The 13,973-nt window shown below is 38.5% G+C and overlaps 2 protein-coding genes across 6 annotated transcripts; one reads left to right on the forward strand and one right to left on the reverse strand.

The window, feature by feature from the left end:
* On the forward strand, nucleotides 1–7,053 carry LOC105769253 (auxin response factor 6). 5 transcript variants are annotated; one of them, XM_052630946.1, is made up of 16 exons: nucleotides 1–1,014; nucleotides 1,304–1,379; nucleotides 1,575–1,687; nucleotides 2,477–2,578; nucleotides 2,661–2,717; nucleotides 2,800–2,955; nucleotides 3,089–3,173; nucleotides 3,422–3,512; nucleotides 3,606–3,770; nucleotides 3,863–3,985; nucleotides 4,272–4,347; nucleotides 4,471–4,618; nucleotides 4,781–5,946; nucleotides 6,129–6,319; nucleotides 6,592–6,758; nucleotides 6,861–7,053. In XM_052630946.1, the coding sequence occupies exons 2-16, from the start codon at nucleotides 1,367–1,369 to the stop codon at nucleotides 6,920–6,922; spliced, it is 2,715 nt and encodes a 904-aa protein (XP_052486906.1). In that variant the 5' UTR covers nucleotides 1–1,014; nucleotides 1,304–1,366; the 3' UTR covers nucleotides 6,923–7,053. The 5 variants fall into 5 exon arrangements, with proteins under 5 accessions (XP_052486906.1, XP_052486904.1, XP_052486905.1 ...); XM_052630944.1 differs by lacking the exon at nucleotides 1,304–1,379 and having other exon boundaries at nucleotides 1,566–1,687; XM_052630945.1 differs by lacking the exon at nucleotides 1,304–1,379.
* A 2,606-nt stretch (nucleotides 7,054–9,659) lies between these two features.
* Nucleotides 9,660–13,112, reverse strand: LOC105770207 (uncharacterized). Its single transcript, XM_012591303.2, has 6 exons — nucleotides 12,833–13,112; nucleotides 12,278–12,446; nucleotides 11,460–12,149; nucleotides 10,644–11,088; nucleotides 10,480–10,561; nucleotides 9,660–10,106 (listed from the first exon to the last, which is right to left on the reverse strand). Exons 1-6 carry the CDS (start codon nucleotides 12,860–12,862, stop codon nucleotides 9,900–9,902), a joined length of 1,623 nt encoding a protein of 540 aa, XP_012446757.1. The 5' UTR covers nucleotides 12,863–13,112; the 3' UTR covers nucleotides 9,660–9,899.
* Between the last annotated feature and the right edge of the window lie 861 nt (nucleotides 13,113–13,973).

A 13,973-nucleotide genomic window follows, 5' to 3' on the forward strand; every position in this document is an offset into this window, starting at 1 on the left:
TCTCTTTCTCCATCTTTCCTTTGCTTTCATTTCTCCCTCGGTGATCACCAATATTTCCATTGCTGGAAACAGAAAAGAGCCTCTTCCTCAAAAACCATGAAAAGAAAATTTCATCTTTTGAATTCTCAACTTCTGCAAACAAAAGTTCTATAAGTACCCAAGGCCTCTTTTGAAAACGTTGGACTATGCTAAGGAGAGAGAGCTCTGAGAGAAGAAAACCCAAATGGATGTAGTAATAATGACACTGCTGTTTGGTTCTTTTAGCTTGTATTGTAACCTTTGCATCATTTTATCTTTGCTTTGGAAGTGTTAAGAAAGATCTGAGTTTTTTTAAAAAAAAAAACTTATTGGCGAGGGGCTGAGTAAATCGGTATCTTTCAAGTTGAGATCTATTGGCTGTTTTCGCTTGCTGGTGTTATTGGTTACAAGCTTAGAGGGACTTAAATACTGTTGTTTTGTTCACACTTTAAGGATCAAAACACCAAAAGTCTTTGTTTTTGGGAGGTGAAATGTGGGGCTAACGTGTTGGAACATAAACAAGAGCAGATTACGTTTTTTTTTTGTTTGAGCATTAAGTTTTGGTTCTAAAGAACAGCACTTGGGGTATTTGGGTGGAGAAGAAGATTGATTGGAGGCGAATGAGGCTGAAAGCGATTATCTTTTGTAGTAAAACCGGTTTCGGTTGAAAAAAAGAAGAAGCAAGTCTTGTTTTCGCGTTGTTGTTAGAAGTCGTGTTTGATGGGTAAATTGTCAGGTTTTTTATCAATTGGAGCTGGTTCTTGTTAGGCATAGTGTTTTTAACTTGTGTAGACAAAGGAGTAGAAACGGAGGTTTTTGAGTGTGGGTGTCCTTGTTTGAAGGATTTTGGTGCTTCATTGGGTTGTTGAAGAAGTGGTTTTTTTGGTGGGAATCCTCTTCTGAGTGTATTAACTTGGGATTTAAAGTTTTTGCTGAACTATTCACAAAAAAGAATGAGGCTTTCTTCAGCTGGTTTCAGTCCACAAGCTCCGGAAGGTATGGTTCTTTTTTCCAAGGATTTGCTTATGTTTCTTGATAGCGGTGAAGGGTGGCAAAGTTGAAGTTCTCATGTGTTTGTAATATTTGGCTTTGTTTATGGCTTGAGAAAATGCAGGAGAAAAAGTTAAAACAACTCCATACCAATAACTTCCATCCTTCAGTGGCTTTTCCTTTTTGAAACTCTCAACTCTCAAATGCAAAGCCATTTCTTTCCTTCTTTTTTTTTTTTAATGAAGTGCCCTTTTTAAAAAAAAAAAACTTTATTCTGCTTTTATTTCATTCGTAGATTTGTCCATTTCAAGCTGAGGTTTATTATGGTGTTATATCTTACTGAAGTAGCGTTTTCATCATGTCTTATACGGGTTTGTTTTTTGTGCTCTCTTCAAGCGTTAATTACCTCTGTTTCTTGGGAGTTCGGATTTTCTATCTTTTGGCATCCCCTGATCTTAATATTACATGTTTAGTTTACTAAGTGGGGGTGTTTGTAATCAATATTAGCTCAGTTTCATTATTTTTTTAAAAGCAGTTTTAAATTAATGCAAAAATAGACTTTGCAGGAGAGAAGAGAGTTCTGAACTCTGAACTTTGGCATGCATGTGCGGGTCCTCTTGTTTCTCTACCTCCAGTTGGAAGTAGGGTTGTTTACTTCCCACAGGGTCATAGCGAACAGGTTCGTATGCTTGAACTTGAAGCAGATTTTGTGTTTTACAGATGGTATGTATGCATCAACCTGCATTTTGCTTAATTATGATTGTTTCACTATCTTTTCCTAGGGAAAAGTGAAAAAGTTATTTTGCAGCATAGCATCATTATTGTCCTTTTCCCATTAATTGAAAGTGTAAATAACAGAAGGATGATCTTCAAATGTCTCCTTGTCAGCACTAAACACCGTCTAGTAGATCTGTAGTGCATTTGTGTCTATCTTATCCTTAATAAATTTCAAACAAAGTTGATCGAGTGATAATCCATGCATTTTTCTCCTCTTTGGTGGAGCTGAAATGGCTTTCTTCCAGATTACGAGTCCCCTCTGGTGCTTATGATGAAAGGATCTGGTTGTTTTTGTTGTTCGATATACTTGGAAATTTGAAAACTATTTTCTTTTTGTTTAGGATTGGCATATAAGCACGCATTTGTGTAATAATAACAATTATCAGTCTATACTTTTGATGTTCACAAGCATGAAATGTTTCAAAAACATATTTTTTAATGTAAACACATATGAGACAACTTAAGGTGTTGACAGTTAATTCTCAAAAAAAGAAAAGAAAAGAAAAAGAAAGTGGTTTCCCTTTCTCTATAGCATGCCGGTCTTAGAATCATTGGCGTATCAGATATATTAATGGAAGTTATGAACATGGTTTTCTCCAAATATAGTGGTCCATTCCATTCTACTTGAGTAGTCATCATATTGGGTAGCCAACTTGCTTTTTGAGGCATTTATTGATGGTTTTCTTTGTAGGTAGCTGCATCAACCAACAAGGAGGAAGTGGATGTCCACGTACCTAACTACCCAAGCTTACCTCCACAACTTATATGTCAGCTCCATAATGTCACCATGCATGTAAGGCTTGCTTAATTTGGTTTTCTGATGATATTTGCGCCTATAGATTTGTTTCTAAAGCCTCAAAATTTGTCAACTTCAGGCAGATGTTGAGACAGATGAAGTATATGCACAAATGACATTGCAACCACTGAATCCGGTATGTGATTTTGCCTGTGTTCTCATTGTGATGTTGTCAATCTTATTGATTGCTTAAAGTATTGAATTTTATTGTTCCATAGCAAGAACAGAAGGAGGCTTACCTTCCAGCAGAATTGGGCACTTCCAGCAGACAGCCAACAAATTATTTCTGTAAAACATTAACAGCCAGTGACACAAGCACTCATGGAGGGTTCTCTGTTCCTCGCCGAGCTGCTGAAAAAGTGTTTCCCCCACTGGTAAACTGTTGCCACCATAGGCATTGATGTCCTCTTATGCTTTTGATTGCATTTTTCCTTTTTGCTCAGTTAAAATAAAATTTTATTGACTGCAATGGTTTATTTCTAATTTTTTGCTATTGATTGCCTCCAGGACTTCTCCCAGCAGCCTCCTGCTCAAGAGTTGATTGCAAGGGACTTACACGATAATGAATGGAAATTTAGGCATATATTTCGGGGTGAGTTTATTAGGAATCCACGTGTTCAAATATGAAACTTTATAACCAAGAAATGCTACTTTCTCCTTCATGTTCCCTTTTAAAGTTGTAGAGAATGGTTTTTTCAATTCATCATGCGTGCTGAAGAAGTTAGAGTAATTGTCATATACACGATTGACAGTACCTTAATTATAATTCTGGCCGATTGTGCCATATGGTGATTTGATTACTACAATTGTACTTATCAGTTGTTGATTTCTTCCTTACAGGTCAGCCCAAAAGGCACCTCTTGACAACAGGATGGAGCGTATTTGTAAGTGCTAAAAGACTAGTTGCAGGTGATTCAGTTCTTTTTATCTGGTAGGTAGCTGGCTTGTCTTCCATTGTATCTTACTTCTGCTCGTGTTATTGGTATTTTGATGCTCAAACCAACATATTAGGTTATTTTGACAGGAATGAAAAAAATCAATTACTTCTTGGCATCCGACGAGCTAATCGACCTCAAACTGTAATGCCTTCATCTGTTTTATCGAGTGATAGCATGCACTTAGGGCTTCTTGCTGCCGCTGCTCATGCAGCTTCAACAAATAGCCGCTTCACTATATTTTATAACCCAAGGTATGGTGCTATTGCTATGCATCTTACTAATCATTGAAGTGTCCAGTCTAGTGATTTCTCAGCCCCTATAAACTTATGCCTCTTCTATACAGGGCTAGTCCATCAGAATTTGTAATACCTTTAACAAAATATATCAAAGCTGTCTATCATACTCGAGTTTCTGTTGGTATGCGCTTTAGAATGCTGTTTGAAACAGAAGAATCAAGTGTTCGCCGGTAAGTTATTATACCTTTTCACTTTTTCATTTTGTACCGAATGTTTAAAGTAGCTTTCCTTACATTTTGTACCTTTTCAGATTATCATTTCTGACTGCCTTCCATCATAAAATGATTAAGTTGCAGCTATGGCATGTGTTAATATTAGATCTGTTGTTTTATTAATGCACTTTTCTAATGCCTTGGTCAATCATCTAACAGTTCACTGTCTCTTTCTTTGGTAACCTGTTTCATATGTTTACTTTTGAACATTATGGACTGTGTTTGATGGTTTTGCATTTACCAGATACATGGGTACAATCACTGGCATAAGTGACTTGGATCCTGTCCGGTGGCCAAATTCACATTGGCGATCAGTCAAGGCATGTTGAGAATGTTTACCTTTATATTTTTCCTTTTATCTTATTGAGAATCTTGTACTTTTGTTGTTTTAGATTTTCTATCAATGGTGATGATATTTTGTGGAATTGAACTTATTCATGCAGGTTGGCTGGGATGAATCAACAGCTGGAGACAGGCAGCCTAGAGTCTCCTTGTGGGAGATTGAACCATTGACAACATTCCCTATGTATCCATCACCATTTCCATTAAGACTTAAGCGACCATGGCCAGCAGGATTACCTTCTTTCCACGGTATGCTAGTCTGCTGCTAAATCCATGGCTGTGCAGCTTCAACCACTTGTTTTATTTCTCTTATACCTGTTGAATTTGAACTTTGAAAAGCTTATTCCTTTTATTTGTGTGTGATTCTTTTTGACATTTTTATTCCTTTTAATTTGACTCTCTTGTTCTTAGGCATCAAGGATGATGGTCTAGGCATGAATTCTCCACTTATGTGGCTACAAGGAGATGCAGGTAGAGGAATGCCATCTCTGAATTTTCCAGGGATTGGAGTTACACCGTGGATGCAGCCAAGGCTGGATGCTGCTTCCATGCTGGGTTTGCAGACTGACATTCACCAAGCTATGGCTGCTGCTGCGCTGCAAGACATGAGAGCAGTGGATCCCTCCAAATCAGCAACTACTACCCTTCTGCAATTCCAGCAACCTCAAAATCTATCCTGCAGGCCTGCTGCTTTAATGCAGTCCCAGATGTTGCAGCAGTCTCAGCCTCAGGCTTTTCTTCAGGGTGTTGAAGATAACCAACATCAGTCTCAGACTCAGGCTCAAACCCAACCGCCTCTTGTTCAGCAACAATTGCAGCAGCAGAATTCATTTAATAACCATCAACACCAACAGCAGTTACAGCATCCGCTGTCACAGCAACACCAGCAACTGGTCGATCATCAGCATATTTCTACTGGAGTGTCTGCCATGTCACAGTATACTCCGGCCTCACAGTCCCGGTCGTCACCTTTCCAAGCCATACCTTCACTATGCCAACAACAGAGTTTTTCTGACTCAAATGGGCACACCATGACCAGCCCTATTGTATCTCCCTTGCATGGTCTTTTGGGATCCTTTCCCCAAGATGAATCGTCCGGTCTGCTCAACTTGCCTAGATCCAACCCAGTAATAACATCTGCTGCATGGCCATCTAAGCGGGCTGCTGTTGAAGTTCTGTCATCTGGATCTCCACAATGTGTTCTGCCCCAGGTGGAACAGTTGGGGCCCACCCAAACAAACATTTCTCATAATTCTATTTCGTTGCCACCCTTTCCTGGCAGGGAGTGCTCGATAGACCAAGCAGGGGGTACTGATCCACAGAGCCATCTCTTATTTGGTGTTAATATAGAGCCTTCATCTCTTCTATTGCAAAACGGGATGTCAAGCCTTAGGGGAGTTGGCAGCGAGAGTGACTCCACTACCATACCCTTCTCTTCTAATTATGCGAGTACTGCAGGCACTGATTTTTCAGTTAATCCAGCAATGACACCTTCCAGTTGCATTGAAGAATTGGGATTCTTGCAGTCTCCAGAGAATGTGGGCCAAGAAAACCCACAAACCAGAACCTTTGTTAAGGTCAGTTGCCTTGTGTTTTAGATTAATGAATTTGGCTGGTATTATGAGTTCCATTTGGCTTGTGAATTTTGGTTCTTTTGCATGTTGGAAAGTTTGATCTGTTGGCAGTTTTATTGCCTTTGTTTTACTGACAATTATTTTGGTTCTTTGTAATTGACGTAAATGTTATTACTATGGAACAGGTTTATAAATCAGGGTCCTTCGGGAGGTCGTTGGATATCTCCAAATTTAGCAGCTACAATGAGCTGCGCAGTGAACTCGCACGCATGTTTGGCCTTGAAGGCCAGTTGGAGGACCCTTTGAGATCAGGCTGGCAGCTTGTATTTGTTGATCGGGAGAATGATGTTCTTCTCCTTGGTGATGATCCTTGGCCGTAAGTTTCCATTCCCCTTCTATTGTATGGATATAGTTTCATCTTGAACTCTAGGATGTATGTCAAGTTCTTGGACCACTTGATCAAGAAATTGTTGCATTCTACCTTAAAACACTTTTGACGTGCATGCACATACATCCACAAGCACGTGTACGAGAACTTGGGGTAAATTTCAACCTTTTTGAGTGCATGCATTTAAATCTATTTTGGGTTCCACATGCTAAGTTCTTTTGCTAATTCCGAACTTTACTTAATATTCCGTTTTCCATCAGGGAGTTTGTGAACAGTGTGTGGTGCATCAAGATACTTTCACCGCAAGAAGTGCAGCAAATGGGCAAACGAGGCCTGGAGCTTCTAAACTCTGTTCCAGTTCAGAGGCTCTTGAATGGCAGTTGTGACGACTATGCGAGCCAGCAGGACTCGAGAAATTTGAGCTCTGGTATTGCCTCTGTGGGGTCATTGGACTACTGAATAATCTTACCTGTTAAGATGCTATTTTTCTCCCTGTAATGTTAGTGTGCCTCTTGCAATCCTTATATAGGTGGAAAAGAGCTGCCTAATGGAAAAGAGCTGCCTAACTCTAGCTGGAACTTTATAATATAGCGCATATATATACATAAGTTAAATACTGTAACTATATGAGATCTTCGTCTCCTTTGTTATGGAAATATGTACAATTCATATTTATTAGGATATCAAAATATTTGTGAAGCAAGCTTTAGCTTTTGCCATTATATATTCTTCTGTAGTCGGAAACTTATTTAAGATGAAAATTACTGAACAAATGACAACGAGCTCGAAAGCTTCCTAAGCATTGAAACTACTCGTATATATCTGATATCAAAGTGGGTCTCCTATAGTAATTAGTTGTCGAAAACCAACCATTTCTGAATTGCTTTGGTGTGAAAATGGCCCACTCGTATTCATTTTATTCCAACTTTTGGAAAGTGAACATTAACCCTACTTTCACTATCATCATCGGCTGGCTCATAAACCGAGCTGGGGGGTTTATCAAATTCCAACCTGAAAGGGAGACAAGCTATGGTTTCGGCTGAGTCACACCCTTTTGATGATAGTGAGACTGGTTGTTCTTCAAACATAACCTGGAAACAAAAAGGTCCTGGTGTCGGAGGCTATAATAAATGATGCCACCTTGGCTGGGAAACGTTTGATGATTTCTATTGCAGTTCTTCTGGACGACACAACGATTATATCATAACTTTGGGATGATAATCTTAAATCAAATTGAAAAGTTTCTGAAGATCAACAAGACAAAAGAAAATCCTTTTCTCCTAGGTGTTAAACATCGTATCTAAGACATGTTTTTATGCCTTCTAGCTAAAACTGCAGCTGATAAAAGATGTCTGCTGCAATACTGTCTCATCAAATGCAATTAATGTGCATGAGATTTCTAGAAAAACCTTCAACTTATTATTATCTCTCACCTGGAATTTTAGACAAAATAGATCTCTTTTCGTGGAGAAATAGAAGGCAAATCACATGCAACAGATGAAATGGAAGGTTTCCGATAACTCTTTGGCCTAACTGATAGGCCAGGGTTGATGTCAGTAGACTTGACATGTGAGCCACGTTTCCTCATTCTTCTACCCTCGAGTCACAAGCCAATTTGTATGGGAATTTATCCCACTTGTGGATAAAGTTCAGTGAACTTAAAAGAGGAGAATTTAGAGTGTAGGACTCTGATTTTATATATGTCATTTTTTTGAGAGTCGTTGTTAAAGAAATTTAGAGTTCGAATCTCAACACATGATATAATCATCTTTGTGAGTAAAAAAAAGGATAAAAATATAAGATAGTAGTTGAGGTATCTTGTTTTAGGGGGATGTGGGGACTGGATGGCCACAATGTAAAGTTGGAAATGAAGGGTTAGTTTATGTGTTTTTTGTGACTCCATGTTGTGGGGGCGTTTGACAATAGATGGCACACTCATGTGTTTGGAGGGATGGAAATGGTGACAAAAAGGGTAGGGCCGTAGGGCATCCCATCAAACAATAATAGTCCCAAATTCAGAATAAAAAATTAAAGGAGGGTTTCCAGCAACGCCCTCTCAAAAAGCTCTTTATGTTTTGGGTGGGAGGTGACTGCGAGCAAAGATGTCCTATTGTCCTTTTAAACTTTCACCCTATCAATGGCTTTTGCTTGACCCCCGTTCTCTGCCAAAACCATGTAATAACATGGGCAAAAAGACACGGTCCAATGCGTTAAAATGTGTGTCGTTGGCACCCTGGTGGTGTGTACTGGAAGATTTCATTTTGTTGTTGTCAAAGTACTGGAAGATTTCATTTTTAGGCGTAAGAGATTCGGCAATGGTGAAAGGAAAGACTTGAGTGGTTCTTCTTCAAAAGATTTTGTCAGAGCTTTAAAGGACAGTTGATTGTTCCTTCATTACCTCTCTGGTCACTTGGTGATGGCTACATTTCCTTTTCTTTTATTCCCTCCACATCTCCATGGATGTGGGGAAGATTGAAGATATTGTTAACAAACACAAATCTTGAGTTTCATTGTACGTATGTAGGCTGTTTTTATCTACTGGATTGAGTCCTAAAAAGATAGTTCTAAAATCTGGATAAAAAGATAAGCAGCGACATTTCTTGAACATAATTATCAGCAGTTTTAAAATCTGCATGGAACCATTACAAAAACAGAAACAAAAGTCATCCAACTTGATTTAGAAAGCCACTGAAACTACAAGATAATGGTTCGGTAGGAAGTATGGATCAGTACATGCTTGGCAATTGGTCTTGGTTTCCAATGGCGTGAAACGGGAAACTGTTGCAGTGTTTGGTTAAAACTAGTTGGCCAAGGTAATTTGAAACCCTCAAAAGACTAGAAATTAGTATATCAAGAACCAACCATAGCTATTAATCCAAGGTGGGAAAAGAGACTTAAAACAAGCTCAAAACGCTCACTGAAGCCAAAGCCAAACCAGAGACGAGTACTAACGTGCATGAGTTACTACGGTTTATGGATCATGGGTGGTCTATGGCCATTCACCAAGAAAATATCAAGCCATTTAGATTCATCCAGGAGCCCAAATTACGGTAAACACCAACAACTGGTACCGAACAAAGCATACTTTGCAGTCTGCAAAGTTTGGTTGATAAGGATCTGGTTTATTTGGAACGTTGTGGCTAGGCTAAAGCCCAAGTCTTTCAAGTATACAGGCTGATCCGAACCACGACCAGTGGCTAGTCTCTTTGGCACCTATATTTTGCAGACTAAACCAGTCTCAAATGGAGCATAAAGACACTTCCAACTTCAACTTATAGGCTCTATCATGTCATTCCCAATTTAGAGACATATTCTTCCTTTGTGTATGTTAAGGACAAAAATATGCATGATTTCATTAATTGCATCAATTGCACTATTCATTTCACATTTCCACGTAAACAACACTCACAAAAAAAAAAAAAAAAGAAGACCTAGGCCGTTTTATAAATACAACACTCATTCACCATCACTAATGCTACTCAAAACAAGGTTATAAGAGGTGCTACTTTCGGCTCAATAAGTGTATGAGCATGTTGTGCTCTTATTGATTGATTGTTTACTAATATTATTATGACGGCCAACCACAACACATGTAAGGGGATGATGGCATTCTTCCTGTTTGTCGAATGTATTCTGCTTTAGCAGAAGTTCTTTCTGCATCCCGATTCTTTCTAGCTTCAGCTGCAGCTCGTTTTTCTTCTGACCTTTGCCTAGACATAGCAATCTTCTTCACCATCTTTGCTTGAGCTTGGCCTCTCATTTGCTCTACTTTGGCCTGAAAGGTGGAAGACTTGTATAGTTATTATCATAATTATTTCTCAGCATATGGCCACATGAATTATCCCCTATCATTGATTGCTATCCTTCCCGAGTCAAATTCTTTTGATTAATTTGTAATGGCACTTAACTAAGTTAACTGCATGACCTTAACCTAAAACCATCCATATTTCAAGGTTCGTTACAGTTGAATCGTGTCAGAAGATTTGAGGTTAAGAAAAACACGTCTTTCCTACTAATTTCTGGTTCAGATTTACTCTTTTTCATTGAGCTTTAATACCATCAGTTGTCATCAAAAGGATCAATAATCTTTAAATGTTTATAATAAGAAGTAGTTTTGAGTATGTGATGAAATAAGGGATTTCAGATACCTCTATTCTCCGCATTTCTGCTTCTAGTTTTGCTCTCTGCTGACTCTCCCATGCTTGAATTTTAATCTCTTCACGCTTATACCTGAGAAATTTTTATATGCATTCAGAACAAAGAAATTGACGGAATCGTTTAACAAGCACAAACGATCGGTACATATTAGAACCTTGCTGTATGCTTTGACTTTTCAGCTTCCTGCCATGCAGCAGCTCGTTTTTCATAATCAATCCGCTCGAGCTCCTCCATACGAGTGGTATCACCTGACGATGCATTGGCCTCCTTCTCATCTTTGCTTGCCCAAGCAGCAATATTCATCTTTCCAAGCTGGACACCGAGGGCTACAATCTCTTTTCTTGTCTTGAGCTTTGCTTCTCGCTCAGACAATTCTTTCTTGCCACTTTCAGGACAATGCTGTGACTCATCATCTATGTTGTAGTCCAAAGGCATTGACAACGCCCCTCCACGAGGAGTAGATGGGATTGAAGATGTAGGACTTCGGAGTGGGGTTGTTGCCCCGACAGGCGTAGCAGTCCTAGAAGGCTCTTGACTTGCAACTGGGGTCATTTCTGTTCCCATATCTCTCATACAAACAGATCGTACTGCAGGAAAAACTGCAAGGCCAAATCTTAAAGTATGAGATAAATAGTAGATACAAAAAACAGAACTATGATCAATACACAGCAAAATAGAAAAACGATCTGGATATGAAGGAGATAATCCCTTATTTGTACTCTCTACTTGATGGTGTCAAGCCTATATATGAAACCGGCATATGCATATGTAATTATAATGGCTTAACCCTCACAATCCTTCCACTCAAGTCATAGCATTTCAATGTTCTTAATCACATCGTAATGCAAGTGCTCGTCGTGGTGATCAAATGATAATCAACCTGGACGCGCGGTGCATCACTGCATACGCAGTATATGAGTATATATTTTCATAACGAAAAAAACTAGAAAAGCTCAATATGCAAATTTACCGGTAGTATCTTCTTCGGAGCTTTTTGTACAACATAAATCCCTCTCAGCAACTTCCCTCAAATCCTTACTTTGAGGACACTGATCAAATAACAGATTCCCTCCATATGATTCTGCTGAAAAATGATGAGCTCCGGAAGGAACAAAAGAGAACTTCTCGAATGGCATCTGCACAGCATGCTGATAGAAATCAACCCTCTTAGTGTCAGATACGCCATTAACAGTCGTTCTCTGATCATAATTTGCAGACTCCGGAGCAACTCTCACCATATGTGAAATTGGATATCGACTAACTTGGTTGTGAAATGCATTCTTCTTAGCATAAGTAGCTTGAACATTTTGCCGGTTCATTATCCATTTCTCCGCATCGTTCCATTTAGATGACACAGGTCTCGAGTATGACCTCGTCAGGCAGTTATGTACTGCTCCTCTCTCCCCTTTATGAAACTCAAAGCTCGACGAACTAGCATTACTATCATAATCAAGGTTTTCATCTTCCAGCGTCCTCATTGGATGAACTGCACTGGAATTCCCATTATCACTCTGAGGGAATTGCTGCGATTTAGCACGGCTCATTTCAATGCTCTCCTGCAGCACCATCTCCTTTGCTTGGCCAGAAATTTGATCATTCAGGGTGGAACCCGATACCATCTCATTGGATATTTTAACCGGTGCAACATCTAAGCTGGGAACTGCATTTCAGTCAAATATGCTCTAAATCAGCATGCAAATCTTACTAAAAACACTTGGCTGGATTCATCCAGCTCCCACCCTAAACCAGGCCAAGAAACATACTTCAATATAAGAGAAAGAAACAAACCTTCCTCATCAAAATCTTCATTATTAGAGGTTAATAGACTGTTGACAAACTCAGCATCCTCAATCCTAGATGGAGATGTCCTTGAAGAATTGCTGTTTGATCCATCCTTCTTTCGATGATGATGAGGCCCCATCAGCTTCATCCTTAATTTACTTGGTGAAATGCCACTCTGGAGTATAGATTATAAAAAAGGGATTTAAAAGAAAGAAAACTTTTAACTCAAAAATCAGGCCCCATATTATACTCTGATCAATTACAAGAAAACTTTAACTCAAAATCAGGCCCCCATTTATACCAAGAAAATGTAATACGAGCCAATTCAACCTTCCCATTTTGCAACCAATTTTGAATAAAAGAAAAAAAGGATTGAACTTCATGCATACAAAAGCAAGGAAATCAAGCACCACCCAAGGCAATTATTATTAAAATACAAAAGCTTTTAAATTTGAGAAATTTGTTAAAAAAAACCCAGATCAGATAAATAAACCATTCACCACCCAAAGCCATTATTAGCATACAAAATCTCAAAAAAAAAAGGAAAAAAAAAAGGCTTACCTGAGGTTTGTCCATTCTCTCATACTCCATTAGATCTTTCTCTTGCTGTCAACTTTCGTTCTCGGTGGAGCTTCCAAGTTAAACAAGGAGAGACAAAGATAGCAAGATAGGAAAGAAAATGAAAATAATAGTCTAAACCCTCCCCTCCCTTCCAACTTTCGTTCTTGGTGGAGCTTCTAAGTTAAACAAGGAGAGACAGAGACGGCAAGATAGGAAAGAAAATGTAAATAAATAAAAACATGACAGTGCGTGTTTTTGAGTGTTATGTAGCGGACTTGAGTTTGACCAGAGTGACCAATGTTCACAAATCGTGATCTTCGCTTCTTTATTCTCACGTCTCCCCATTACAACCTTCTACATTTCTGATCTCGCCACATCAGCACCTCCATTGGTCCATCTGACGTGGCCGTATCAGGATGGGCCGACTTGTGTGAAAATATTGGTCGGCGCTTCTTTTTAAAGTTCCAACTTTCAACCTTTAAAGTCAAAAAAAATTAGCCGAGGAATTGCCGATCACTTAAAAAAACTACTTTCAGTTTTGGAGTTGCTATTGTTAAAAGAAAAATTATTTGAATATCATTTCCATTCCAATAAAATTAATCTTAAATTGTAAAACGAGTGAAGGTAAATGTAATAATATGAAGAAAAAGAAAAACATTTTTATTATTAATTAGAAAAGTGGGGTTTCTTTTGTTACTCTCTCAACAAAAGACAAAGAAAAACATTGAAACCTCAAATCATGAAAACCACCATAGCCTTTTCAAGAACTGTAATGATGAAAAAAGTAGAATTTCATTTTTGCTCTGTATAGTAACTGCCATTTCCTTCTAAATCAAAAAATTGGGTCATCATCAATCATGAACATTTGCAGAACAGAACGAAAAAAAAAACCCCCATATTCATGAACACTTTCTCTCTCTCTCTCTCTCTTTTACTGCTTTTTTTTAGTTTTAATTTTTACGAAAAACAAACAAATTTAAAGGAAATTATTAGAGGATTAAGCATAATGGAAAATGGGGTAGTAATTAAATCATAGCTGATATGATTAATAATGACAAACTGGAGCATTACCGATAGAGTCTAATCATTAAATTTAAGATCTTTTACTTTAAGTATTAAAGAGCTGGAATTTTTGACTGAT

This window comes from Gossypium raimondii, chromosome 5 (assembly GCF_025698545.1).
Source record: "Gossypium raimondii isolate GPD5lz chromosome 5, ASM2569854v1, whole genome shotgun sequence".
NCBI classification, from domain to species: domain Eukaryota; kingdom Viridiplantae; phylum Streptophyta; class Magnoliopsida; order Malvales; family Malvaceae; genus Gossypium; species Gossypium raimondii.

Bases quoted from the DNA above. Each gene is read 5' to 3' on its own strand.
- LOC105769253 (XM_052630944.1), top strand. From the start codon at position 972: ATGAGGCTTTCTTCAGCTGGTTTCAGTCCACAAGCTCCGGAAG. The intron at 3,174-3,421 runs GTGAGTTTATTA...TCTTCCTTACAG, and splicing joins ATTTAGGCATATATTTCGGG to GTCAGCCCAAAAGGCACCTC. The intron at 6,759-6,860 runs GTATTGCCTCTG...ATCCTTATATAG, and splicing joins CTCGAGAAATTTGAGCTCTG to GTGGAAAAGAGCTGCCTAAT.
- LOC105770207 (XM_012591303.2), bottom strand. From the start codon at position 12,862: ATGGAGTATGAGAGAATGGACAAACCTCAG. The intron at 12,447-12,832 runs GTAAGCCTTTTT...TCTATACTCCAG, and splicing joins AGAGAATGGACAAACCTCAG to AGTGGCATTTCACCAAGTAA. The intron at 12,150-12,277 runs GTTTGTTTCTTT...ACTGAAATGCAG, and splicing joins TGAAGATTTTGATGAGGAAG to TTCCCAGCTTAGATGTTGCA.